Genomic DNA, 25,700 nt, shown 5'->3' with positions numbered 1-25,700 from the left:
GTAACCTTTTTGAAACAGCTTTTTTATTGGATCTCATTGGATGAAATGGCCTGTTAGAGAAAGCAAGAGGCGTATGTTCTTTTAAGAGCAGCCTGCAGCATAACAATCAGCTTAATACAGTGAGTTTCACTGAACAGGACTCCAAAGTCTACAGTGACGGAGATAGTGTGACTCAAACAGATGACGCTTATTACCACAGTATGTGTAGATCAACTTAGAGTCGATGAATCGCACTTTGATGTTGTGTAAGACTGCCGGCTCATTGAGGTAGCTGAGCGCTGTGAGGTCATTTTCCCCCACCAGGATGTCGGGGTTTCTTAGCGGTGGGAGATTGTGTGTTCGGGGGTCTACTTTGTACTGCACCTCCTATGAAAACACAAGACACAATGAGTGAGTTTATTTCGAACATGCATGTATACAACATAATACATCACAATTTCCAGTTTCTCTATTAAACATGTTCAAAAAGGAGTAGGAAGAAGCAGAGCTTATTTAATCCTACCCCTTTTCCTTTACATAGAGGTTGCTGACACTTTTGTTCACTTCCTGTTCTCAATTTATTCACAATACACTCCATAAGTAATAACATTAAAAATAAATAAATAATAATTAGTGAAGTAAGTTATATTTCATAAGGTGAGATAAAATAAGATCTAGAAAATGAATGGATGGATGGAATAAATTCAGAATGTTTATCATGGTTCTTCTTCTTTGTACTTTGTAAACACTAAATTTGAAGAGTTTCTTGAATTGGATCATATTACTACATTGTTTGATTTATTTGCATAATTCATTCCATAATTTAAATCCACATACTGATATACTGTACTAAAGGTCTTAAGTGTTGTACGTGCATACAAATGTTTTGAATTACATTTTTCTCTAAGGCTAAATTTCTCCTCTTTTGTTAAGAATTGTTGGGTAGCAGATTACAGTTTGCTTTGTACATAATTTTAGCTGTTTGCAAATTCACTATGTCGTGGAATTTCAGTATTTCCGATTCAATAAATAAAGAGTTTGTATGTTCTCTATATCCAACATTATGTATTATTCTAACTTATCTTTTTTGTAACACTGTTAATGAATGAAGTGTACTTTTGTAGTTATTTCCCCCATATTTCTGCACAATAACTCGGATATGGTAACACTAGCGAGCAGTAGAGAATATGGAGGGATTTTTGGTCCAAAGCTTTATTCATTATTGTGTTTCTTTCTCTTTCTTATTACGTGTTTCTTGTCACCTTATGTTGTATATTTCTATATGAGATTTTCTGTTCATTTTATCATCAATCATTATACCTAGAAATATGGGTTTGTTTACTCTTTCAATTTCTATTCCGTCTATTTGTAGTTGTGTTTGACTTTCCCTTCTACTGTTACTGAATAGCATTATTTTAGTTTTACTGAGGTTTAAGGGTAGTCTGTGTTTGTCAAACCATCTTTTTAATGTGTTCATTTCCTCTGTTATAGCTTCTGTGTGTTCTCTCCTGAACAAAACGCTGTTGTATCGTCCATGAATACTAACTTTAAATCTTTTGTAACTTTACAATTGTCATTTATATAAAGATTGAACAATTTTGGTCCTAGTAATGATCCCTGGGGTACACCACAGGATATATTTAGTGTTGTAGACGTTTGTTCGCCGAGCTTCACATACTGCTTCCAGTTAGTTAAGTAACTTCTAATCCAGTTTAAGATCAACCCTCTGATGACATACCGTTCTATTTTTTTGATTAAAATATTGTGCTTAATTGTGTCAAATGCTTTAGTTAGATCCATAACACATTTTTTAACATCTATTGCATTGGTAATTTCCTCTGTAACTTCCATTAAAGCTACCGAAGTTGAAATTTTAGCTCTGTATCCATATTGGTTCTCAGAGAGTATTCTATTTTTGTTTATGAAACTCTCTAATCTGTTATTGAACAGTTTTTCTATTATTTTAGAAACTTGTGGAAGTAAAGAAACAGGTCTATAATTTGTAAATTGGTGTTTTTCTCCAGTCTTATAAATTGGTGCAACTTTAGCTATTTTCATTTTGTTTGGGGATTTGACTGTTTAAAATGTTAAGTTACATTAGCAGTCCTGAGATTTCTTCAATAACTTTTTTTTTGTTTCCATATCAATTCTATTACATGTAATCATGTACTGTATGTATAGTAGATGATTTTTAAAACTAAGGCAGGCAAGTAATGTGCTTGTCTTGTGTAAGAAAACTTTAGACTTAAGTTATTACCTGCATGCCCCAACTCGACATGACAGCTGCACTAAAGTCAAATTCCTCACAGCTATCACAACTATCCCTTGTCTATGAAGCAAATATGGTGCAATGCATCTTTTTACAGCTTTGCAGAGTTAACCATACGCATTTATCATGCACCCTAAGAATCTTGGGAAAATAATCCAGTTTAAAATGTATTTTTTTAAATGAAAACAACTTGTTTACACATGTCCAGTACCTAATTGACTGACTTGTACTTTGTTTGATGCAAAAACAACTGTGTGTATCACCAGAAAACCATTACAGTAATCCCTCGTTTATCGCTTTTAATTAGTTTTGTACATGACCGCGAAAAACTAATTTCTGAGAAGTATGAATGATTCATTAGAAATTGAATATTTTTATAACTACAGCATAAAAAACCTGTTTACTAACTTCTAAATATTTTTTTTTTAATTATGAGAGCAATCTATGTAAACATGAAATAACACCCTTTGATAACTTTTACACTATTAATCCAATGCAGGGGTCACCAACGCGGTGCCCGCGGGCACCAGGTCGCCCGTAAGGACCAGATGAGTCGCCCGCGGGCCTGTTCTAAAAAAAAAAAAAGAAAAAGAAAAAAAAAAAAGAAAGAAAATTTTTTTTTTTTTTTTTTTAATTAAATCTACATAGAAAAAACACAAGATACACTTTCAATCAGTGCATCAACCCAAACAACCTCCCCCATGCACACTCATCCACACCCACTCACACAAAAGGGGTTATTTCTTTCTGCTACCAATATTCTGGTTCCCACAACATAGACAACACATCTGCAAGGAACACAGTCCCTGAAGCACACATGATTGTATAGGCTGCTGGTCCACTAACATTTTCATTAATTACTATTATTTATGTAATTATTTTTATATTGTTTTACTTTCTTTTTTATCCAAGAAAATGTTTTTTATTTATTTATCTTATTTTATTTTATTTTTTAAAAAAGGGCCTTATCTTCAACAGACCAGGTTGTCAATGAAATTAGATTTGTTTAAAGGGTTTTTTAAACCAGGCCCAGTCCAGATAATGTCCAAGTCGGACTCAGCAACACACACCTTCATTCATGTACACAGAAAAAAATTAGGGAACACAACAGATTGCATATAATTTATAAACAAAATTACATTTTCAAAATAAGCATTTATGTACAGTCCAGATTATGTCCAGGTCACTCAAATTAGGGAACACAACAACAGATATCATATAATCTATAAACATAATTATACTTTCAAAATAAGCCTTTGAGGACTTCTCATCTTTTTTTTTATGTTTTTTGGCATCATTATCGTTTTCAACCATGTAACTTTCTAAAGTTAGAAAATACTGAATAAATGTTTTAAAGAAAGTAATACTAAGTGAATATCTGTTTTTGGCCTTAAAAATAAACATTTTACAGAGTACTATAATTAAATTGACTAAATCATGATTGTCAATGAACTCTCCTAAAATAACAGAAACCACATTAAGCTTCATAAACAAACCAATCCTTAAACACATTTTTTCAACTTCCACCCAAAACAAAGACACAATATGACAATACCAAAACAAATGCAGGATGGATTCAGGCTCCTGACAACAAAATCGGCAATCATCTGACTCTGTCATATTCCATAATTTTAACATTTTCCCCGTGGGTAAGAAGTTATAAATAATTTTAATTTGAAAATAACGATTTTGCACATTGATAGTGGTTTTATAGATTAGTTTGAATATGGCATCCCATGGCAACGGGCAGTCAAAAAAGTCCTCCCATTTTCCATTTGTGTTGTATGAGGCAGCCTTCAAAGATTTCTTTATTAAATAAAAATTATATATTTTTCTATTTATTTTAGTTCCTTTTTGCCAACTAGAATTTCTTATTAGAGGTTTACAAACTAATAATTTAGTAGTTCCATAATTAATTATTTGTTTCCATCTTTTCCCAATTACTCCAGTTAGTTGATAAAATGAAAAGCTTGAGCAAGCATCACCATACATAGCTCTAAATTCATCATACTTCATAATTTTACCATTCTCATTGATAATATCATTGACAAAAATGATTCCTTTTTCAAACATATTTTTCCAAAAGAAAGGCTTTCCATCTATTACAATATTAGAGTTCATCCATATTAACTGCTGCAAAATATCGTCTCTTTTTTCTGGCACATAAAATTGAAAACACCACTATGAGTGGATTGTTTCCTTTATGAACCCCGCCATGTTTCCCAGCAGACTCTCTGGGAGGGGATCACTTGTAAAAAAGGATACAATTTCTTTTGAAACAGTACATGTTTTTTGTCCAACAGGACATTTGTGTACCACTCAATGTTTAAATACATATTTGGAACAATTGATGCTTTTAAAGACAGACACATAGCTTCAAGGTTGAGAAGTTTCAGGCCCCCATATTCATACTCTTTGTACAAAACCTTTCTTTTAATCTTTTCTGGTTTGCCGTTCCAGACAAAATCGAAGACCCTCCGCTCATAAATCTTAAAAAAGTTTTGTGATGGAGCTGGTAATGACAAAAACAAATACATAAATTGAGGAATAATTAACGAGTTGGCAATAGACATTTTACCATACAAGGTTAGGGATTTCCCTTTCCATAATTGCATAATTTTGTCCATCTTTCTTAGTCGATTATCATAATTTACTGAGCCTAGATCTTCCAGATTTTCTGGGACAACAACGCCAAGTATGTTAACTGGTCCATCTGTCCACAAAACAGGCACTTTGCATTCCATTCGAAAGGACGTTCCCTTTAGATTTCCGATCCTTAACATTTTACATTTATCATAATTAAGCATAAGGCCAGATTGCTGTGAAAATATGTCCAAAATATTAAGAAGGTTCCGCAAACAATGAGGAAAAATCTTATCTTTGTGAATCAGCCTTTTCTGACATGAACTTCATCAAGAACAAACACAGAACACGCCTCACTGATGCACATCTGCAAGACTCACTCAGAGTTGCAGTGTCAAGTTACACACCAGAGTACAACACACTAGTTAACAGCATGCAATGCCAGGCTTCCCACTAACTGACAAAGAAACAGATAACAGATTTGGTGTCCAGTTCAAAGTGTGACATGATTTAAAAATTTGAGAGTTGACTTTTGTATTTTACATGAGTTATTATTTGTACAAACATGGTGCAAAGTAATTCATGATTTGTTAAAAAATGTTAGTGGCTAGCTAGTTAAAATGGGATATTGTGATTTCACAAGACTGTCTTAGAAGTGATCATTTGAAAATGTTCAATTTGAAAAATGTGCACTTAGAGAAAATATAAAAATAAAGTGTTGCATATTGATATTTATCTGTTTCTATATATATTTATTGTGAGAAATCATTAAGATGATCAGTGTTTCCACAAAGATAAATATCATTAATTATTAATAATAACAGAGTTAAAGGTAAATTGAGCAAATTGGCTACTTCTGGCAATTTATTTAAGTGTGTATCTAACTGGTAGCCCTTCGCATTAATCAGTACCCAAGAAGTAGCCCTTGGTTTCAAAAAGGTTGGTGACCCCTGATCCAATGTAATAGTGCTACCTGAACCTTAGCCAATCAGTGGCCACGGGCTGTGATTGTGTTTGATTTCTTGTAGTTGCAATATTACTGTAGTACTGATATTTCTAATTCATTTAGCAATTTTATGCTTGAAAATAGAATGTACTCAAGAAAAACAGCTAACAAATCACAGATGTAGCGAGGAACGACTGTATTTCAATTACAAAAGGTAAGAATGAAGTCATATTATGTATATTTAAGTACTTCATTTCATTAATATGGTCACTTTTTAATAGGAGAAGAGGTTTGAAATTTTAACACATTTTATATACAATTTATTCTATGTAGTATGCATGTTGTGACTAACTGTGCCATCCTCCAGCTGTAAAATTAATGTTTGGTCACCAGAAGAGTAATCTTTGACAAATTTGCAATCATACTCATGCAATTCAACACCCACATCACAAAACACAGCACACTGCTAAAGCTTAAACTATTTTTACCAATGAAAAAGGTCAATATAGTCCGCACCTTCCCCCACCCCTTCCCTCCTTTCTTTTGTAATTCAAGTATTCATTACGTTTATGTATAGTTGCATTTGAAGCGATTGCGATGACGATAATAGACGTAATTATTGTCATTCATTATCAATATTGTTTTTTCTATTGGTATTATTGTTCCAGTGTGGTGCTCATTATGATTACTGCGTTATTACTCTCTACTTTACAAATTTGTTTTTCTTTATATATTTTTGGTATCATATTTGTATGTAGTATTTGCTGATGTGGGTCTGTCTTTGTTGTTGTTGCTCTCTGTCTTGTCCCCACAATTTCCTGCTCTGTCTTCTGTTCCCTCCTGCTCCTGTCCGGCTGCACAAAGCACTAAATATATCCAAACACTTAATAAAGTCAAATACCAATAAGGCACCAGGAAGAATTTCCCACACTTCTTTTTTGTAAAGTAATTCTGCACAGCAGATATGGGCATCTACATGAACAATATGATTTGATTGAGTGGCTGGCTGGACAGAACATCCATCCATCCATCCATTTTCTACCGCTTGGTCCCTTTCGGGGTTGCGGGGGGTGCTGGAGCCTATCTCAGCTGCATTTGGGCGTAAGGCGGGGTACACCCTGACCCTGGACAAATCGCCACCTCATCGCAGGGCCAATACAGATAGACAGACAATATTCACACACTAGGGCAGACCTGGGCAAATTAAGGCCTGGGGGCCACATGCAGCCCGTTGAGCTTTTCTATCTGGCCCGCCGGACATTCCCAAATAATTTTTTTAGATCTTTAAGATGGAAACTGTAGCTGCCATTATGATGTGCAGTGATGTTTTTAAAATACCGTAAGTCTTGAACTATACAAAGTATTTCAATGTTTGGATTCTGCGCTTTTGCATGATATACTAGTTACTATGGTGGTCTAAGTCACAGCAGCTCAGACGAGGCACCTAGCAGTGTGGGTGGGGAGCGTTTCCACAGAGTGTTTCCAGAGCGGCCAGCCTGAAATGCGGGTGTCAGGGACAGACGTGGAAGGAGATTTTTACAAAAAATTTCTAAAGCTTAGTGATATATCAGATTGTAGGCGGGTTTTTTAGTTTTTTCTCGTTCATATTTCGCTGTTTGTTGCATTTTTGTGGCATTTCGCTTGATTGTAAAATATGTTGATCGAGAGGGGGTGTGACGTTCATATGTTGTCAATATTCAGTGTTTTATCGTTCATAGTTAACATTGTAAATCCCACATTCTTTATTTTCATGTACATTCTGGGTGTCTCATTCAGTAAAAAAATGTAATATTCCATTCCGTTTTTTAAGGTGATCTGTAGTGTGAGGTTTTATATTAGTGTTCTTAAAAATCAGATATAACCGGCCCCCAGACACATTTTTTCTCAAAATTTGGCCCCCCCGAGTCAAAATAATTGCCCAGGCCTGCACTAGGGCCAATTTAGTGTTGCCAATCAACCTATCCCCAGGTGCATGTCTTTGGAGGTGGGAGGAAACCGTAGTACCAGGAGAGAACCCACGCAGTCACGGGGAGAACATGCAAACTCCACACTGAAAGATTTAACTCAGGACCTTCATATAGTGAGGCACATGCCCTAACCCCTGTGCCACAGGTTTGAAAAAAAAAAAAAAAAAAAAGAAACTTTGATCAATTTAACTATTTGTATGCTTGAAAATGTTTAATTTTGGGCAAAAAATGTGTATGATATACTTATATAAACAACAACATCCGCGATATAGCGAGGGACGACTATTTCTATTGCAAAGGGAAGAATTAACTCATATTATTACATATTCTCAAGTACTTAATTTCATTAATGTGGCCCCTTTTTTTATATGAGAAGAGATCTGCAATTTTAACACTTTTTATATCCACTTAAATGTATGTAGCATGCATGTTGTGACCTACTGTGCCATCCTCCTCCAGCTGTAGGAATAATGTTTGGTCGCCAGAAGAATAATCTTTGACAAGCTTTGCTGACTTCCACACTTCCACAGCATCTGGGAGCCATACACGGGCATGCTGGTGGAAAAGTGTAAAAGAACCAGGGTCAGAAGTGAAACTATTCGACCTTAATACAGTTGCACAGCAGCCCTAAAAGAACAGCTGCAAACAGAAGTGTATTATAAGGAGCTTGTAAGGCAAAAATACCACTCAGCCGAAACAGTATTAAAGTTACATAACAGCTATATTAAGAGTCAGGCAGACAAAAATAAAGAAAATGATAATTTAATATCCCAATAGGATTAAATGTTCATGAAAAACTTATGTAAGTAAAGCACATTAGCACAATCGTCTTACTATCTAAAAAGGCAATATAAAATAAGCTTACCTTGGTATAAAGTTCATAGCCTGCCATGACGGTGGAAAATGTGGTAAACGTAAACACACACTTCTCGGAGCTCCTCTACCGAGCAGTAAAACCAGCCTCCACTTGTAGAGACATTCACAGGCAATTAGCCTCCACCTTTTCCTGTGATGCTGCTTGTGTCCTTTGAGCCAGACATTGCACTTTGGAGTGACAGCTCAGCACCTAGAGTGGCTGCAGTGCGCCCTAGTGGTCAAGGGTGGAACTCAGTTGAGTTCAAAGAAGGTCAACAGAAAGTAGTCAAGTAAGAAAGAGACGTTTTGGTTATCATGCTACTATTGTTCTATCCATACATCCATTTTCTACCGCTTGTCTCTTTTGGGGTCACGGGAGGTGCTGGAGCCTATCTCATCTGCATTCGGGCAGAAGGCGGGGTACACCCTGGACAAGTCGCCACCTCATCGCAGGGCCAACACAGATAGACAAAACAACTTTCACAATTAGTATAATAATGCTCATTGACAATAATTTGTTAGTACTGTCTAATTCACTCATTTGTTTTATGAATACTGCATATCATATTTGTATCTACAGGCGTGTCAAACTCATTTTAGATCGGGGGCCACATGGAGAAAAATCTACTCCCAAGTGGGCCGGACTGGTAAAATCACAGCACGATAACTTAAAAATAAAGACATAAAATTGCTTTCTTTGTTTAAAAATAGAACAAGCACATTCTGAAAATGTACACATCATAATGTTGTTGGGATTTTTTTACACTGACATGTCGTGGTTAATAGTATTCTATCTTTGTCGTTATTTATATTTTCTATTATGTGATAATGTTCATCAGTCGGTTGCTGTTCATTTTCAATCCATCCATCCATTTTCTACCGCTTGTCCCTTTTGGGGTCGCGGGGGGTGCTGGAGCCAATCTCAGCTGCATTCGGGCGGAAGGCGGGGTACACCCTGGACAAGTCGCCACCTCATCACAGGGCCAACACAGATAGACAGACAACATTCTCACTCACATTCACACACTATGGCCAATTTAGTGTTGCCAATCAACCTATCCCCAGGTGCATGTCTTTGGCGGTGGGAGGAAGCTGGAGTACCCGGAGGGAACCCACGCAGTCACGGGGAGAACATGCAAACTCCACACAGAAAAAAATATCAAAATCAAATTACAGCATGTTATTTATGTAGTTTGATCATTTTCCTCGACTGATGTACTAATATCACATGGTTTATTTTGTACATATGTAGCATCATCTAAAAAGATACAAAGAATTGCTATTGTGACATCCAGTGGACACATTGAGAACAGCATTTTCTTTCATTTAAAAATTTCAGGTTAATATTTTTATACTCAGCAAACTCATCCCACGAGTCAGATAATACCTGTTCGCGGGCCGTACGTTTGACACCCCTGGTATATATGGTCTACTGATGTAATTGTTGTCTCATGCCGTCTTGTCTAACATGCATGTTTTTGGTATGCGGGAAGAACCTGTTGCGACAGGAGAAAACCCATGCAAACGTCACAAAGAAATGTTCCGATGGAGATTTGAAACCCAGCAAATGAAGCATTTACAAGCTATAATGCAAAACTATTTTATTTACAAAACAAATGGCACTGTGATGGCTGCACATGCACACCCCTGACACATACGGGAGGTTTCCTTCCATTAAAATCCTAAACAATTCATGTCAAACGGTGGCAAGATACACAAGTCTTACTGATAGCAAATATTGCTCAAAAACAGTAGTTCACGTCAATTAAGGCCATTTGGAGCAGAAGTCAGGATGAGATAGAAACCACCGCCTTGGAAAGCCATTAAAATTCTATCAACTATCAGATCGTAAATACTTTGGAAGCCTATATGGACATTTTAAGAGGGCTTGCCAGAAAAATTTAAGGACTTTTGAACTAACATTTTTCCAACAGATGTGAGCATCATTTTTTTTTAAATTAAACTGAGCAACCTGAATGTAGATTATATGTTACCTATATTAAGTATTGTGTCACCATGCTACTACTGTGAGGACAACTGCACTTATATTCAACAAGGGGTATATGTTTTTACTACTATTAGTATTTTATTGGTCAAAATACTATGCCAAAATAAGGCAGCCACATTCCATCCTTGTTTCAAATGCAAGCAAGCATTTAAATCAGTTTACATTGTATGAGCTTGAAAAACATTTTTGAACTCAAGTGCTGGATGAAAAGTGTAAATTTAGTGCCTGAGGTGCCCATTTCTCTCTGTTGTGTGTGGTTTGGAACTTTTTCAAAAAGGATGCATTCTGGGGTAAAAACAATGGAAATGTTGAAGGCAAGTGGCTTTGACTGAGTGGTTAGAACGGACGGCAATAAAGCTACAAAAAGACTCATCGCTCAGCCAGTTTGCTTGTCGCAATAGAGGTCTTTCTCTGAGGCAGGTCCTGAGGTGTCGGGATGTGACCACCTGTGATCTCATCCTTCTCTGTTGGGGCTGATGGCAAGTGTTTATTCTTCATTTTGGCCTTGGCCATGTTGTAATCGCCAGAATCAAAATACTTTAGCTGCACAAACAAGAAAAGGAATAATCGTGACATTGGATGATATTTAAACGAGAAGAAGATTGCCAAATGTAATCCAAAAAACAAACCCCTTTCTGAAGTCGTTTTCTCAGAAAATCTGAACCTCCCGGTCTGGCTCCAAGATTGGGATGCATGACCTTTATCTTGGCTTCTTCTGCTTTCTCTGGACTGACAACTTTGTCATCCATTTCCTGTTGAAAAAAAAAAAAAGTGTGTCATGTGAAAAATTACTTATTTAAAGTTAAATTAAAGATTAAAGTACCAATGATTGTCACACACACACTAGATGTGGCGAAATTTGTCCTCTGCATTTGTCCCATCCCCTTGGGGAGCAGTGGGCAGCAGCGTACATCAATTATTCACAATAAAGTACAAAATGGGGTGATAATGTTAATGTGAACAGTGGCGAAAGTGGCAGCTAAAATATTTGGGGCGGCATAGCTCTGTTGGTAGAGAGGCCATGCCAGCAACTTGAGGGTTCCAGGTTTGATTCCCAATTTCGCCATCCTGGTCACTGCTGTACTGTCCTTGGGCAAGACACTTTACCCACCTGCTCCCAGCTGCCGCCCACACTGGTTTGAATGTAACTTAGTAGGGCTGTGAATCTTTGGGTGTCCCACAATTCGATTCAATATCGATTCTTGGGGTCACGATTCCATTCAAAATCTTTTTTTTTTTTCAATTCTACACGATTCTTGATTCAAAAACGATTTTTTCCTGATTCAAAACGATTCTCTATTCATTCAATACATAGGATTTCAGCAGGATCTACCCCAGTCTGCTGACATGCAAGCAGAGTAGATTTTTGTAAAAAGCTTCTATAAAATTGTAAAGGACAATGTTTTATCAACTGACTGCAATAATGTAAATTTTTTTAAACTATTAAATGAACCAAAAATATGACTTATTTTATCTTTGAGAAAATATTGGACACAGTGTGTTGTCAAGCTTATGAGATGCGATGCAAGTGTAAGCCACTGTGACACTATTGTTCATTTATTTTTAAAAATGTCTAATGATAATGTCAATGAGGGATTTTTAATCACTATGTTGAAATTGTTACCAATATTGAGACTGTTGTTGATAATATTCATTTTTGTTTCACTACTTTTGGTTTGTTCTGTGGCGTGTTTGTGTCTCCTCTCAATTGCTCTGTTTATTGCAGTTCTGAGTGTTGCTGGGTCGGGTTTGGTTTTGGAATTGGATTGCATTGTTATGGTATTGCTGTGTATTGTTTTGTTGGATTGATTGATTAAAAAAATTAAAAATTAAAAAAAAAATTAAATAAAGAAATAAAAATAAATAAATAGATTTCTTAAAAATGAGAATCGATTCTGAATCGCACAACGTTAGAATCGCGATTCGAATTTGAATCAATTTTTTCCCACACCCCTATAACTTAGGTATTGGGTTTCACTATGTAAAGCGCTTTGAGTCACTAGAGAAAAGCGCTATATAAACATAATTTACTTCACCATTTTAGATGCTTTGATTGATTGATTGATTGATTGATTGATTGAAAAGTTTGACATCTTAAATAATTGAATCCATGTAATGCTTTAAAAAGGCAAATGGATGGCACAAAAAGCCAACCTGTAACATGTATATAAAAAATTACGTTAAAAAAATGGATAAATTATGTACATATACACAGTATACATGTCAGGTGATTTGAAAAACAATATATACGAAAAATGGGGGGGGGGATATATACCCCCCAGTGTGTGTATATGTATGTATATATATATATATATATATATATATATATATATATATATATATATATATATATATATATATATATATATATACACATATACATATACACACACATATACCCCCATAGTGTATATACACTATGTACATGACTATACACATGTTGACTCCAATGCTGCCATGAGGTAACTCATTTTTCCTTGTCAAACTTAATAATTACTTAATTTATGTCTTTCAAGAGGAACCCAATAACTGGGCTTCCATGTATCCACACAAACAGTACAAGCTCATTTCTACTGGGCGGTAGCATCCTGCTTACTAAAGAAGCTAAAGGCTAAATAGCTTAGTGCTAACAACATCCTCATATGGTTCCATTCACTAGCCTTGTAAAAATGTGTTTACAACATAATAACTCACCTGCTCTTCTTCCAAAGTCATGGCTCCTTCGGCCACCTCTGACATTTTCGAACTTAAAATGTGGTTTGTTGCTGAAAAAGGAGAAGGTCCTACCTGCACCTGGAGTGCAGGGTCATGGATGAAGAAGTGCTGCACCTCTACTGCCGTACATGCAACTTAAATCGAGAAATCAGCTCCAAATTCGTACTGCGCATGCGCACGACAACTGCCATCTTGGCATATTTACGGTACGCGGTAGGAGTCAAAACATATTAGAACCTTGCTCAAACATGCAATAAAAGGGGATCCGTTCATTTTGATGATGGAGTTACGCGGGTTTCAATTGTTGTATGGTAGTAATATTATTGTTCAATATCTTTACATAAATCCGTGGTTCTCAATCCACCTCAGAAAAAACATGGCTCTCCAAGTACCACCTTCCATCCATCCATCCATTTCCTACCGCGTGTCCCGTTCGGGGTCGCTGGGGGTGCTGGAGCCTACCTCAGCTGCATTTGGGCGGAAAAGTACCACCTTAATGACCGATATTAAAATACAATAGCGTCGTCGGCAATGTTCCCTCTAATTTTTCATGTGTGTGAGCAAACGCAAAAACTCCCTGAGCACTCAGTGGAGCCCACGTGAGCAACATCAGACGTGCACACTGTGGCTACACCAGCAGCACACCTGTCCCAAACCTGACTAAATATATATATATATATATATATATATTTTATTTACATAGAAGAAAAAAACTACTTGAATTTCAGTGTTCCGGTGGCTATCCATTAGATGGCAGTATTGTCCTGTTTAACTTCTCCGTTCATTGGGCAGGCAAGCTGTTTTTGGGAAAGCGGACTTGAGAACACTCAGTCTCAGGTCTGCATTTTCCGGCTGAATACCGGGAGGTTGTCGGGAGAGGCGCTGAATACCGGGATTCTCCCGCTAAAAACGGGAGGGTTGGCAAGTATGCTAAATATAAACAAGTTCAATCTCCATCCATCCATCCATCCATTTTATACCGCTTGTCCCTTTCGGGGTCGCTGGAGCCTATCTCAGCTGCATTCGGGCGGAAGGCGGGGTACACCCTGGAAAAGTCCCCACCTCACCGCAGGGCCAACACAGATAGACAGACAACATTCTCTTATTATTATAATCAAATGACAGCAGTCATTTCCATGAGTTTATTTTCTAACATAAGTGTTTAGGCCCACTTACAATGACAATAACAAAAAATATTGTTTTTCATGAACTGTGTACTTGTATTGTTTGTCTGGGTGGAGGTCTGCTTTGGAAATAATTTGTACCCCTTTCAGACATTGCATTTAGTTCCCATTAAAACATTCACATGTTGCACAATGAGATGTAAGCAGGGGATTATGTGCACATTCCTGCAACTTCCTTTTTGTAAAAAATATATTTTTATTAGTATTTATTTAATATACTAACAGCATTTCATGATTAATATTTATAAATTGAGATTCCTAATAAATGACACTAGAATAAGCACACATTTCATTGGTAAATCATAGAGTAACGACCTGGAATTACACTTTATGCGTGGTGTTGGAGTTGTCCGACTTTTTGTGTGGCTGTAAACGCATCACTGGCTAAGTGCCATATGTGCATGTGTTGGCGCAAGTGAGAAAGAGCGAGCGGCTGCTGTTGATATAACAAAGTTGCTTTTGGTCTGGTTTGTACAGCAGAAAATGACCAGTTTTGCTAGATAAATTTTTTTTTACTAATGTTTTGGTGATGTGTTTATGGCCGACAATAAGAGTTTTGCTTAGTAAAGTGATGGATGGAATTCATGTCCTCAAAGCGTCTCGACAGACGTTACAATATTTGAACAAAGATGACGAAAACTGTTTTCTCTGTCGTGTCCATGTCGTGTCGAAAATTGTTATGCGCTTATTTTTTTGTTTGATTTTGTGCGTGGCATAGATTTGCCGTGCGCAGAGGACACTTGAGCAGTGCGCAATTGCACAGGCGCGCACCTTAGAGGGAACATTGGTCGTCGGCCTTAGTATTCATTAAAAACAAGGCAGAGGTTTTATTAAACAAGTATATTTATTATTTTTGTCACTGTGTTTGAACAGTAACACTGTGTTTAAGTTAAAGTCCCAACGATTGTCACACACACACTGGGTGTGGTGAAACTTGTCCTCTGCATTTGACCCATCCCCATGTTCACCCCCTGGGAGATGAGGGGAGCAGTGAGCAGCAGCGGTGGCCGCACTCGAGAATCATTTGGTAATTTAACCCCCAATTCCAACACTTGATGCTAAGTGCCAAGCAGGGAGGTAATGGGTCCCATTACCTCCCCGGACACTCTAACCGAAAGGCCACTGAGCTGGTATTTGAAAATAGAAAAATAAAACACTGTACTTTAAACAAGTGATTCTTTGGCGTACCACTACAGTTTGAGAATCACTGGTATAAATGTTTGCTTTTTTTTTACCTAAAACCTTTATCCTGTGTTTTATTCTGTAATAATTTTGGTCGACACATTTAAGACAAAATCATGTCATTCAATGATCTGAAACGGTTTTAAGTAAAAAGTGTCTGGCCCTGGTAGGATCTGGTGGTTCAGGGGTGTCCAATTCATTTTAGATCGGGGGCCAGATGGAGAAAAATCTACTCCCACCCAAGAGGGCCGGACTGGTAAAATCACAGCACGATAACTTAAAAATAAAGACAACTTCAGATTGTTTTCTTTGTTAAAAAAAGAACAAGCACATTCTGAAATTGTACAAATCATAATGTTATTGTTGTTGTTTTTTACAATTACCTGTGGCGGTGAATAGTATATATACACTTTATTCGTCGTTATTTATATTTTCTGAATAAATTATGTGATAATGTTCATCAGTCAACTCATTGGTGTTAATTTTCAATCTATCAAGATAAAAAATTATATCAAAATCAAATTACAGTATGTTATTTATGTAGTTTAATCATTTTCCTAGACTGATGTACTAACATCATGTGGTTTATTTTGTACATATGTACCATCATCTACAAAGATACAAAACATTGCTATTGCAACATCTAGTGGACACATTTAGAACAGCTGTTTCTTTCATTCAACAATTTCGGGTTCATTTTTATACTTAGCAAACTCATCCCACGGGCCGGATAAAACCTGTTCGCGGTCCTTATCCGGCCGGCCCTCTGGCCGTACGTTTGACACCCCTGTGGTAGTTGCTAAAATTTGCAGTATGCCCAGATTAATGCAGGTTTTGCACAGTATCACTCATTGGGTTACTGCAGACACGGCTGCAAGGCAAGTGAATTGATTGCAAAAACGCTTATAGTCTGGTACCACCACCCTTTAAAGCTTTTTATTCAAAAACTGTGGACGCATTGACAACTTTGTTTATTTCATTTGAAAAATAATTATGACTATAACACAATAGTAAGGCGCTGACTTTTTTTTTCCACACTGCACCCATATAGCTGTGCATTGTATGGTTAAAAACATAATTGCTTGGCTTGCAGGATTGCATTACTTTATAAGAGCTGTATATGTAGTGTAAATTGCCTATATGCTATTAAAAAAACATATTATTTTACCCCTTTAAACTGTAATGTTTTTTTTTATTCTGGTAGTAGATAATGATGTTGAAATGCACTGCATCAACCTGAAGATCGTAATATTTTGGATGGAATTGGTGGATGTCATATGTAGCACATTTTTAATAGACAAATAATGTCAGGAACAACACCATGACTGCCAAAATTTGGTGTTTGCAATCCAGTAGATCTACCCCATGTTGGCAAGTGAATGACCGCACTGTATTGTAAAAGATTTGATTTTTTCGAAAATGTACACACCCTCACTACTCACATTACTGACAAAATCGTAACTTTTTAAATAAAAATGTATTGCGTGTGGGAATTTTAGAATACTGTACATTTAATACATGCTTTGCGAATACAAACGTCCATGTAAACTGACAGAACAAATCCTTTTACATTTTTAAAAACATTATAAAATACAAAAATAACATCAGGATGTATAACTAGTTTTAAATACTATTCAACTAAACTGTTATGGGGCCATGTTGCTAAAGACTATGCATTCATCAAGAAAACACACAAAAACCTGGCGTATGGCCTTTTTCATGGCAAAGTTGAGATGTATCAAGAGTAAAGTGAATGTGTAAATGTGCGGTACCTCATACCAACTTAATGCTTCACGTACGCACTATCAAAGTCAAAGTCAAAGTCAGCTTTATTGTCAATTATTCACATGTGCAAGGCATACAAAGAATTGAAATTGTGTTTCTCATTGTCCCATGCAGACAAGACGAGACGTATATCTAATTACTATAGTAGCAATAAAAAATTAAAATCCTACATTCTGTGGATGCTTCAGCGACACACAGAGGTGATACTTGGGCCTTGCCAACATTTGATTTCAACAATGTTAAAGATTGAGGCAAGGACACAAAATTAACCTTTCCCCAGTCCATTTAATGCAGGGGGGTCCACAAACTTTTTGACTCTGGGCGGGGGCCGCATTGGGTTAAAAAAATTTGGCCGGGGGCCAGCTGTGTGTGTGTGTGTGTGTATATATGTATATATATATATATTTTGAGCACGATGATGTCACGTTATGGATGGGAAAATTCATTTTTAGACTATATGATTTGCCTGAGCGGCTAGGAGACACAGAGTAACAAGCGGTAGAAAATGGATTAGAAAGGACAGATTTTTTAAAATAATAAAAAATAAAAATAAAACTTTTTTTTTTTTACTTGGGACTTCCTGTGGGCCGGATTTTGGACGCTGGCTAGCCGGATCCGGCCCGCGGGCTGTAGTTTGGAGACCCCTGAGACTACTGTGGTAGATTAATTTCCACCAAGAAAGCACGCCATTTAGACTTATACTTAGACAACCTTTATTGATACACAAGGGAAATTGTTCCTTATATGCATTTCAAGTCCTTTTTAGCCCTCCACACAGCTTTCACAAACACTTAGAAAAATTTCTTATGCACTTAAAACCCTATTTTAAAATCTGTGATGCACTGTCCTCATGGGCCAACTCAAGCCCACAGGCCGCCAGTTAATGAGTTGTATACATTGCATCCCGAAAGCATTCATAGCCTTTAAATGTTTCCATATTTAGTTGTTACAGCCTTACTTTCAAAATAGAATACATTCATTTTTGTCCTCAAAATTCTAAAGACAATACACAATTATGACAATGAGAAAAGTTTTTTTTAAAAAACATTTTTACAAATGTATTAAAAATAAAAAAGATATACATTAATATTCACAGCCTGTGTTCAATACTTTGTTGATGCACCTTTGGCAGCAATTACAGTCTCAAGTGTTTTTGAATACAATGCCACAAGCTTGGCACACCCATCTCTGGGTGGTTTTGCCCATTCCTCTTTGCAGCACCTCTCAAACTCCACCAGATTGGATGGGAAGTGTTGGTTTTCATTCAGGATGTCTCTGAACATTGCTGAATTAATCTTAGTCCAGTCAGGGAGGTGACCAAGAACCCGATAGTCAGTAGCTTCTGTCAAAGCTACAGCATTCATCTGTGGAGAGAACCTTACAGAGGGACAACTGTCTCTGCAGCATTCAGGCCTGTATAGTAGAGTGGCCAGACGGAAGCCATTCCTTAGTAAAAAAAACACATGGAAGCCCGTCTGGAGTTTACCAAAATACACCTGAAAGACTCTCAGACCGTGAGAAATAACATTTTCTTGTCTGATGAGACAAAGATTGAACTCTTTGGCGTGAATGCCAGGCATCATGTTTGGAGGAAACCAGGCAGCGCTCATCACCAGGCCAATACCATCACTACAGTGAAGCACGGTGGTGGCCGCATCAAGCTGTGGGGATGTTTTTTAGCAACAGGAACTGGGATAGTAGTAGGACAAATAGATACAGCAATGTACAGAGACATGCTGGATGAAAACCAACACTTAACACCTAACAGGTATTTATTTACCAACAAAGTCAAAGAGATGTCTTTTCAAATCATTCATCGTTATTACCTTGTAAAGACTGTGATGGTTAGATACAAGAAGGACATTGATGTTACCTGCACATTATGTAACATGCATCCAGAGACTGTTTACCACCTGTTTTGGACTTGTGAAAGCACTCGATCACTATGGCAGGGCATCTGTCGTTTTATCCTGGACAATATTCATGACAAATTTGTGCTCTGTTTTAAAGATGTGCTATTTGGATTTACACTGTATGAAAAAAAAATTGAAAGGGAATTTGACCTTTGCAACCTCATTATACTATTGGCTAAGTATATTCATAAATGTACGTTTCTCAATACCCGACCTGTTTTTTGTGCCTTTAAAAAAGAATTAGAACTATGTTAAAACACTCTCTACCTCTAACAACCAAAAAGCTGTGAAAACGAAGATGCTGTGTTCCAAATTTAAATTATTTACTGAAATTGTATGAGCCTATGGGTTTGCACTTTGTTATATATATATATATATATATATATATATATATATATATATATATATATATATATACATATATATGGCATTCTATTTTAGTTACTTTATTGAGTTTACAACCCCCTGGCGCTGTTTTGTATTTATTTTGATTATTTCTTAATTGTTTGTAAATGCAGCAATTTAAAAATTAAAGTTTATAAATTTTAAAAAAACAACACTTCCTATCGACACTGAAGGCACTGCAAAGAGGAATGGGCAAAACTGTCAGAAGATAGGTGTGCCAAGCTTGTGACATTGTATTCAGAAAGGCTTGACTGAAATTTCTGCCATAGGTGCATTTAACAAAGTATTGCACAATAGCTGTGAATACTTATGTAAATATGATTTTCTTTTTTTAGTTTATTTTTATTAAAATTGTAAAAAAAAAATTCAAACATTTTCATATTGTCATTATGGGGTATTTGTACAATTTTTTAAATAAAATTGAATGTATTCCATTTTAGAATAAGGCTGTAACCTATCAAAATGAGAAGTGCTGCAAATACTTTCCAGATGCACTGTATGTGACATACAGTATGTCACAGAGCTTCTTCAGGTATGTTACCAGAAGAAGCTCTGGATCCGCTTTGTCTCGCATTTAGCTTTAATTGTCTCTTTGTGATTGTCACAGCCAAGGTGCTTGCAAGCAACACTCGGCACACTACGCCAGTACACAGAGAAGCTGCCGAATATTTTTAGTCTGTGGTTGTTTTCAATGCCACTTCGATTGCAAACTTTATATAGATTGACACAATTTATTTTTTCCCAATTTTATTGACAAACTTGAGTATTTTAGATCCTCACAAAAATGTCACAATCCGGGAGATTTGTCATTTTGTCGGGATGTTAGTAGACACATGACATTTCAAGGAGTCTTCCAGACTCAGTAAGAGTTGGCAACTATACAGTATGTAACACAAACAAAGCATACAAAACTACAGCAGCCTTACATTTGATAAATATTTGTTTTTATTTTGCTGTTGCATTAATGGAATATGTTATGGTATGTAAACAACTATTTTGTGGAAAGCACGCACACATCCTACAGAAGGGGTTTTAAGCGGATTTAAAACAGGTGAAACTGAATGCACAGCAGATTCCAACTGCATTCACAATTGTTGGCACCCAAACAAATGTAGAGTCCACCAGAAAGAAACACTCAGTTGTCTTAAAAAACAGAAACATTAATCATCTTCACCCACCATGTCCACATCCTCTTGTAATTTTTGCAACATTTTCTCTTCCATTTTCTTGGCTTTTCCTGTGACAAATAAAAGTTTTGTATACCACTTCAAAATAAACAGTTGTTGACACAACACATAAGATGCTTTCACCAAGAGCTTACCTGCGTGGGGGGCTTTGATAAGGTGAATGTTCTTCTTCACCTCCTTGATGTCCTCTTCCTTCTCCAGTTCTTTGCCCTTCTTTAATCTGCAACATCAACACAAAACATTGCTAGACAAAGCCACCGTATTTGTTCCATAAAACCAAACAGTAATGTACAAAAATTATGAAGTGAAAGATACTCCCTAACAAAAAAGTGCAATGCGAACCTGTTCATGATAAATCTTGCCTGCCGTTTCCGTTTGATTTCTTCCACCCTCTTCATTGCATTCACTGCAAAAATGACAAAACATGGTAAGCATTCAACTAATAAAGCAATACACAAGTACTGCTAACATCAAGTACTGCAACTGGAGTCTTGTAAATCAAATAGACTTGCCGCATTAAAAGAAAAAAAATCTGCTACTATTTTGCCCTTCTACCATATCTTAAAGTGGCACCTCAACTTACGAGTGCTTTGAGATACGAGCTGTCTCTTGGTTAATTGTTAAGCTTTAAGTAAGAGCAGAAGTTGGAGTTATGAGCCAACCCACCGCAAGTTGGCATCGTGACTGCCAGTGATCAGATCAACCAAACATCCGATTTTATGCGCTAGCATTAGCTCAATATCGACAACTTTGTTTTCCAAATATTGGAACGGAAAGAGTGTAAAGGAGAGCATTTAGAATAAAAAGTGGATGACATTCCTTGAATTAAAGAAATAAATCACCAAAAACATGACAGAGCATGTAGCAGTCTTAGCGAAGTCTTGGTAGCGTATAACTGCGAGTCTGCAACATACGGAAGCAAGAGTAAATGATGCTAGCAATGGGCATTAATGTAATATCTAAACAACAGACATTTATCCATGAAAATATGGTGAAGCTGCTGGTGGTGTAAAAAATAACGTCCGCTCTCCAAAATATACGCTATACATTATTATTACATTACTTCACCAGACTAGTGTAGTTGTCAACAGTACATTGAACTGTATTGTTTTTTTAATACAATAGCTGTTATACAAAAGTTAGTTTTGATTTTTAAAAAAAAGGTATGTTACTTGTTCAAAGTTCATTTGAGATACAAGTATTTAAGTTACATGCTCAATCATACAACCAATTAATGAGGTAGTACTGTAAACAAAATAGTACACAGCTCATTATTTGATCCTTCAAAGAAACCTTAATGTATTCTCCTATTACTTTTATTTTTTTAAAACACAAGTCCACATATTCTCAATTTTATGTTCCGATTACCACAGCCTTGTTCTCCACTCCTATTACTTTTCAATCAAGTTATGTACTAAGCCCCCCCACCCCCAGAAATAATGTGTACAATACCTGTCTTGTCCCACATCTCCCTGTTATATTTAACAGGTATGTTTCTGCGTTTCTCAAACTCTAAAGCGTTATCCTGAAATACACATTATAGAAGGACATTAGTAACATAAAAACAATGCAAATATATTTTATTACACATTTTTGGCTGATGACTGTTAAACTAACTGGGTTTGAAAATATAGAAATTGAATTTGAATACATCTCACCACTGTCAATTCCTTTCCAGCTGCCTTTCTGAATGCTTTGGTCCATCTGGTCTTTCTGGGGTTGCGCTTCTTCTTGAAATTCCTGTGACATTTGGATTTGCAGAATCTGAACGTCTGTAGAAAAACATTTTTTTACGTTATACAAACAAACAAAAGTCTTGCAAACTGTGTCAAAAACGTATATCTGTTGGTGTAGTTCAGCTTTAATTATGATATGCAGAAAAAAAATTAAACTAGATCCTAACTGACGTGTTTTAAAGAGAGAAAGACCACTGAGTTAGACGCGGGCAAATACTGCGGCATGGTCATGCTGGACCTTCAGAAGGCCTTTGACACCGTTAACCACGCTATACTGTTGGATAAGCTCAGAGCAATCGGATTTGATAAAACGTCATCGAGCTGGATGCAATCTTACTTGGAGGGGAGGAAACAGGTGGTAGAGGTGAACGGCACCGTGTCCCCCCCTCTCAGTAAGCTGTGGAGTCCCCCAAGGCAGTATATTAGGGCCTTTACTGTTCCTAATATATGTAAACGACATGTCATCAGCATGCAAATGTGAACTGTTCCTGTTTGCGGATGACTCGGCCCTGCTGGTATTTGGGTCCCACATCAACCTTAAGAAAGTCAGTGACTTCACTATTAAAGTGGGTGACATTGTTATCAGCAGGAAAGATGAGGTCACCTACCTAGGTTCCATTCTAGAGGCTAATCTTTCCTGTGATAAAATGGCAACCAAGGTAATCAAAAAGGTCAACCAACGAACGAGATTTCTCTACAGAATCTCCTCTCTGGTCAACAAAACCATGAAGATTCTAGCGGGAACTCTCATTCAACCCTTTTTCGATTACGCATGCACCTCTTGGTACCCTAGCACATCCAAAACCCTCAAATCTAGACTCCAAACATCCCAGAACAAGCTAGTCAGATTACTTTTAGACCTCCACCCCAGATCACACCTCACTCCTACCCACTTCTCCAAAGTGGGCTGGCTCAGGGTGGAGGACAGAGTTTAACAACTTGCACTGAGCCTAGTCTATAAAATCCGCTACACCTCCCCGATACGAAGTACATTTCAAACTACTTCCTTTACGTAAATGACCGCCATAACCACAACACCAGGTGGAGTTCCAAAAACCACGTTAAACCCAGATTCCGATCTAACAAAGGTCTAAACTCATTCTCCTTCTATGCCACATCAATATGGAATGCACTCCCAACAGGTGTAAAAGAAAGTGCATCTCTATCCTCCTTCAAAACCGCACTAAACACATCCAGGCAACTTCAACCCTTGACTAACACCCTCCCCCTTCCACATCTCACCTACCCGTATTGTAAATTAACCAAATTAAAATAATCAAATTTATTTCTAATGTATATACTTGTTCTTATGCTATCTGAACTCACTATGTTCTCTGCTCGCTGTACATATCCTATCAAGTCAGACCTACACTGTTTCAATGCCCATTTCTCTGATGATGCAATTGTTGATGACTGAATTGTTGTTATCAACCAAACCCTCTTCATCCCAACCCCCGGATTGCAAATAATTCAATGTATATACTCTGATGATTAATTTGTGTGATGACTGTATTATGATGATAATATATATTTGTACCATGAATTGATTACGTGGACCCCGACTTAAACAAGTTGAAAAACTTATTCGGGTGTTACCATTTAGTGGTCAATTGTACAGATTATGTACTGAATTGTGCAATCTACTAATAAAAGTTGCAATCAATCAAAGATGACGTTTCACCAGTTCACCTCTAGGGGGTGCACTGGGTCCACGTGACCAACGGCGCACTGGGTCCACGTGACCAACGGCGCATGCGCATGTAAAACGGCCGGGCCTAAAATCCAATCGCTACATCATATGAATAACCGTGTATCATCTTTTAACTAATATGTTGTATACATGTTTGAGTTTATCTGCTAGCTTTTCAACTCTCTATAACGTCACAACTAATCAGCGAAGTATTCAATTGCCACGTGAGCACGTTGCACTCGCACGCTAGCATTAGCCGACCACATGAAAAACACACAAACGCTCAACTTAGTTGATTGTTAAGAGTTACAGAACACATCATACCTTGCAGTCATTCCGTACAAACATTACTCCATGCCCCGGGTACACAGGACCCGAGCAGAAGTAACATTTTTCGATACGCATTCTCAAAGTACGAGCGAGGCGTACTACACCTCACAACAACAAGACCGCCTACTTCTTCTTCTTCTTCTTCTTCTTCTCTGTGTTTTACGGCGGTTGGCATCCAACTTAATGGTGCAATGCCGCCACCTTCTGCTCCGGAGTGTGGGTCAGACAGTAGTGCACAATCTACAATAGACACAATCTCTGTTGCTGCAGCAGCAGAGTTTATTTTGTCTTGACACTTTGTATTGATATTTTGTATTACATTCGTCCCTTAAATCAGGGGTCCCCAAACGACGGCCAGCGTCCAAAATCAGTCCCGCGGGAAGTCCCAAGTATAAAAAAAATAAAATAAAATAAAATAAAATAAAAATTTTCTTTTTCTTTTTCTTATCTACTTTGTACCGCTTGCTACTCACGGTGTCTCCTAGCCGCTCAGGCAAATCATATTGTCTAAAAATGCATTTTCTCATCGATAACGTGACATCATCACGCGCGCGGAAAGTGCGCTATATATATATATATATATATATATATTAGATATATATATATATAATATATATATATATATTAGATATATATATATATAATATATATATATATATTATATATATATATTATATATATATATATATATATAATATATATATATAATATATATATATTAGATATATATATATCTAATATATATATATATATATAATATATATATCTAATATATATATATTAGATATATATATATCTAATATATATATATAATATATATATCTAATATATATATATTATATATATATATATATATACATACATATATATATATGTATGTATATATATATGTATATATATATATATATATGTATATATATATATATGTATATATATATGTATATATATATATATATGTATATATAT

At 36.5% G+C, this 25,700-nt stretch overlaps 3 protein-coding genes across 6 annotated transcripts in view; all 3 read right to left on the bottom strand.

Annotated features, from left to right (window-relative positions):
- LOC133641787 (unconventional myosin-Va-like) overlaps positions 1-8,779 on the bottom strand; it is a 42,995-nt gene extending 34,216 nt beyond the window's left edge. For all 3 annotated transcript variants that reach the window (XM_062035797.1, XM_062035799.1, XM_062035800.1), the window contains exons 1-3: positions 8,610-8,779; positions 8,186-8,299; positions 195-366 (exon numbers count right to left, since the gene is read on the bottom strand). In XM_062035797.1, the coding sequence (XP_061891781.1) occupies positions 195-366; positions 8,186-8,299; positions 8,610-8,636 (313 nt within the window). In that variant the 5' untranslated portion in view covers positions 8,637-8,779. The remainder of the gene's footprint in view (positions 1-194; positions 367-8,185; positions 8,300-8,609) is intronic.
- A 1,404-nt stretch (positions 8,780-10,183) lies between these two features.
- LOC133641951 (cAMP-regulated phosphoprotein 19-like) lies at positions 10,184-13,521 on the bottom strand. Of its 2 annotated transcripts, none has more exons than XM_062036101.1 (3): positions 13,395-13,521; positions 11,237-11,359; positions 10,184-11,150 (listed from the first exon to the last, which is right to left on the bottom strand). In XM_062036101.1, the coding sequence occupies exons 2-3, from the start codon at positions 11,354-11,356 to the stop codon at positions 10,977-10,979; spliced, it is 294 nt and encodes a 97-aa protein (XP_061892085.1). In that variant the 5' UTR covers positions 11,357-11,359; positions 13,395-13,521; the 3' UTR covers positions 10,184-10,976. The 2 variants fall into 2 exon arrangements, with proteins under 2 accessions (XP_061892085.1, XP_061892084.1); XM_062036100.1 differs by having other exon boundaries at positions 13,302-13,481.
- Positions 13,522-20,713: 7,192 nt separating this feature from the next.
- rsl24d1 (ribosomal L24 domain containing 1) lies at positions 20,714-24,909 on the bottom strand. Its single transcript, XM_062035449.1, has 6 exons — positions 24,729-24,909; positions 22,637-22,750; positions 22,431-22,503; positions 21,321-21,384; positions 21,113-21,198; positions 20,714-21,028 (listed from the first exon to the last, which is right to left on the bottom strand). Exons 1-6 carry the CDS (start codon positions 24,807-24,809, stop codon positions 20,952-20,954), a joined length of 495 nt encoding a protein of 164 aa, XP_061891433.1. The 5' UTR covers positions 24,810-24,909; the 3' UTR covers positions 20,714-20,951.
- Between the last annotated feature and the right edge of the window lie 791 nt (positions 24,910-25,700).

Source organism: Entelurus aequoreus, linkage group LG24 (genome assembly GCF_033978785.1).
Source record: "Entelurus aequoreus isolate RoL-2023_Sb linkage group LG24, RoL_Eaeq_v1.1, whole genome shotgun sequence".
NCBI classification, from domain to species: domain Eukaryota; kingdom Metazoa; phylum Chordata; class Actinopteri; order Syngnathiformes; family Syngnathidae; genus Entelurus; species Entelurus aequoreus.
The sequence above is the reverse complement of the archived record's forward strand: the minus strand, read 5'-3'. Positions and strand labels throughout refer to the sequence as shown.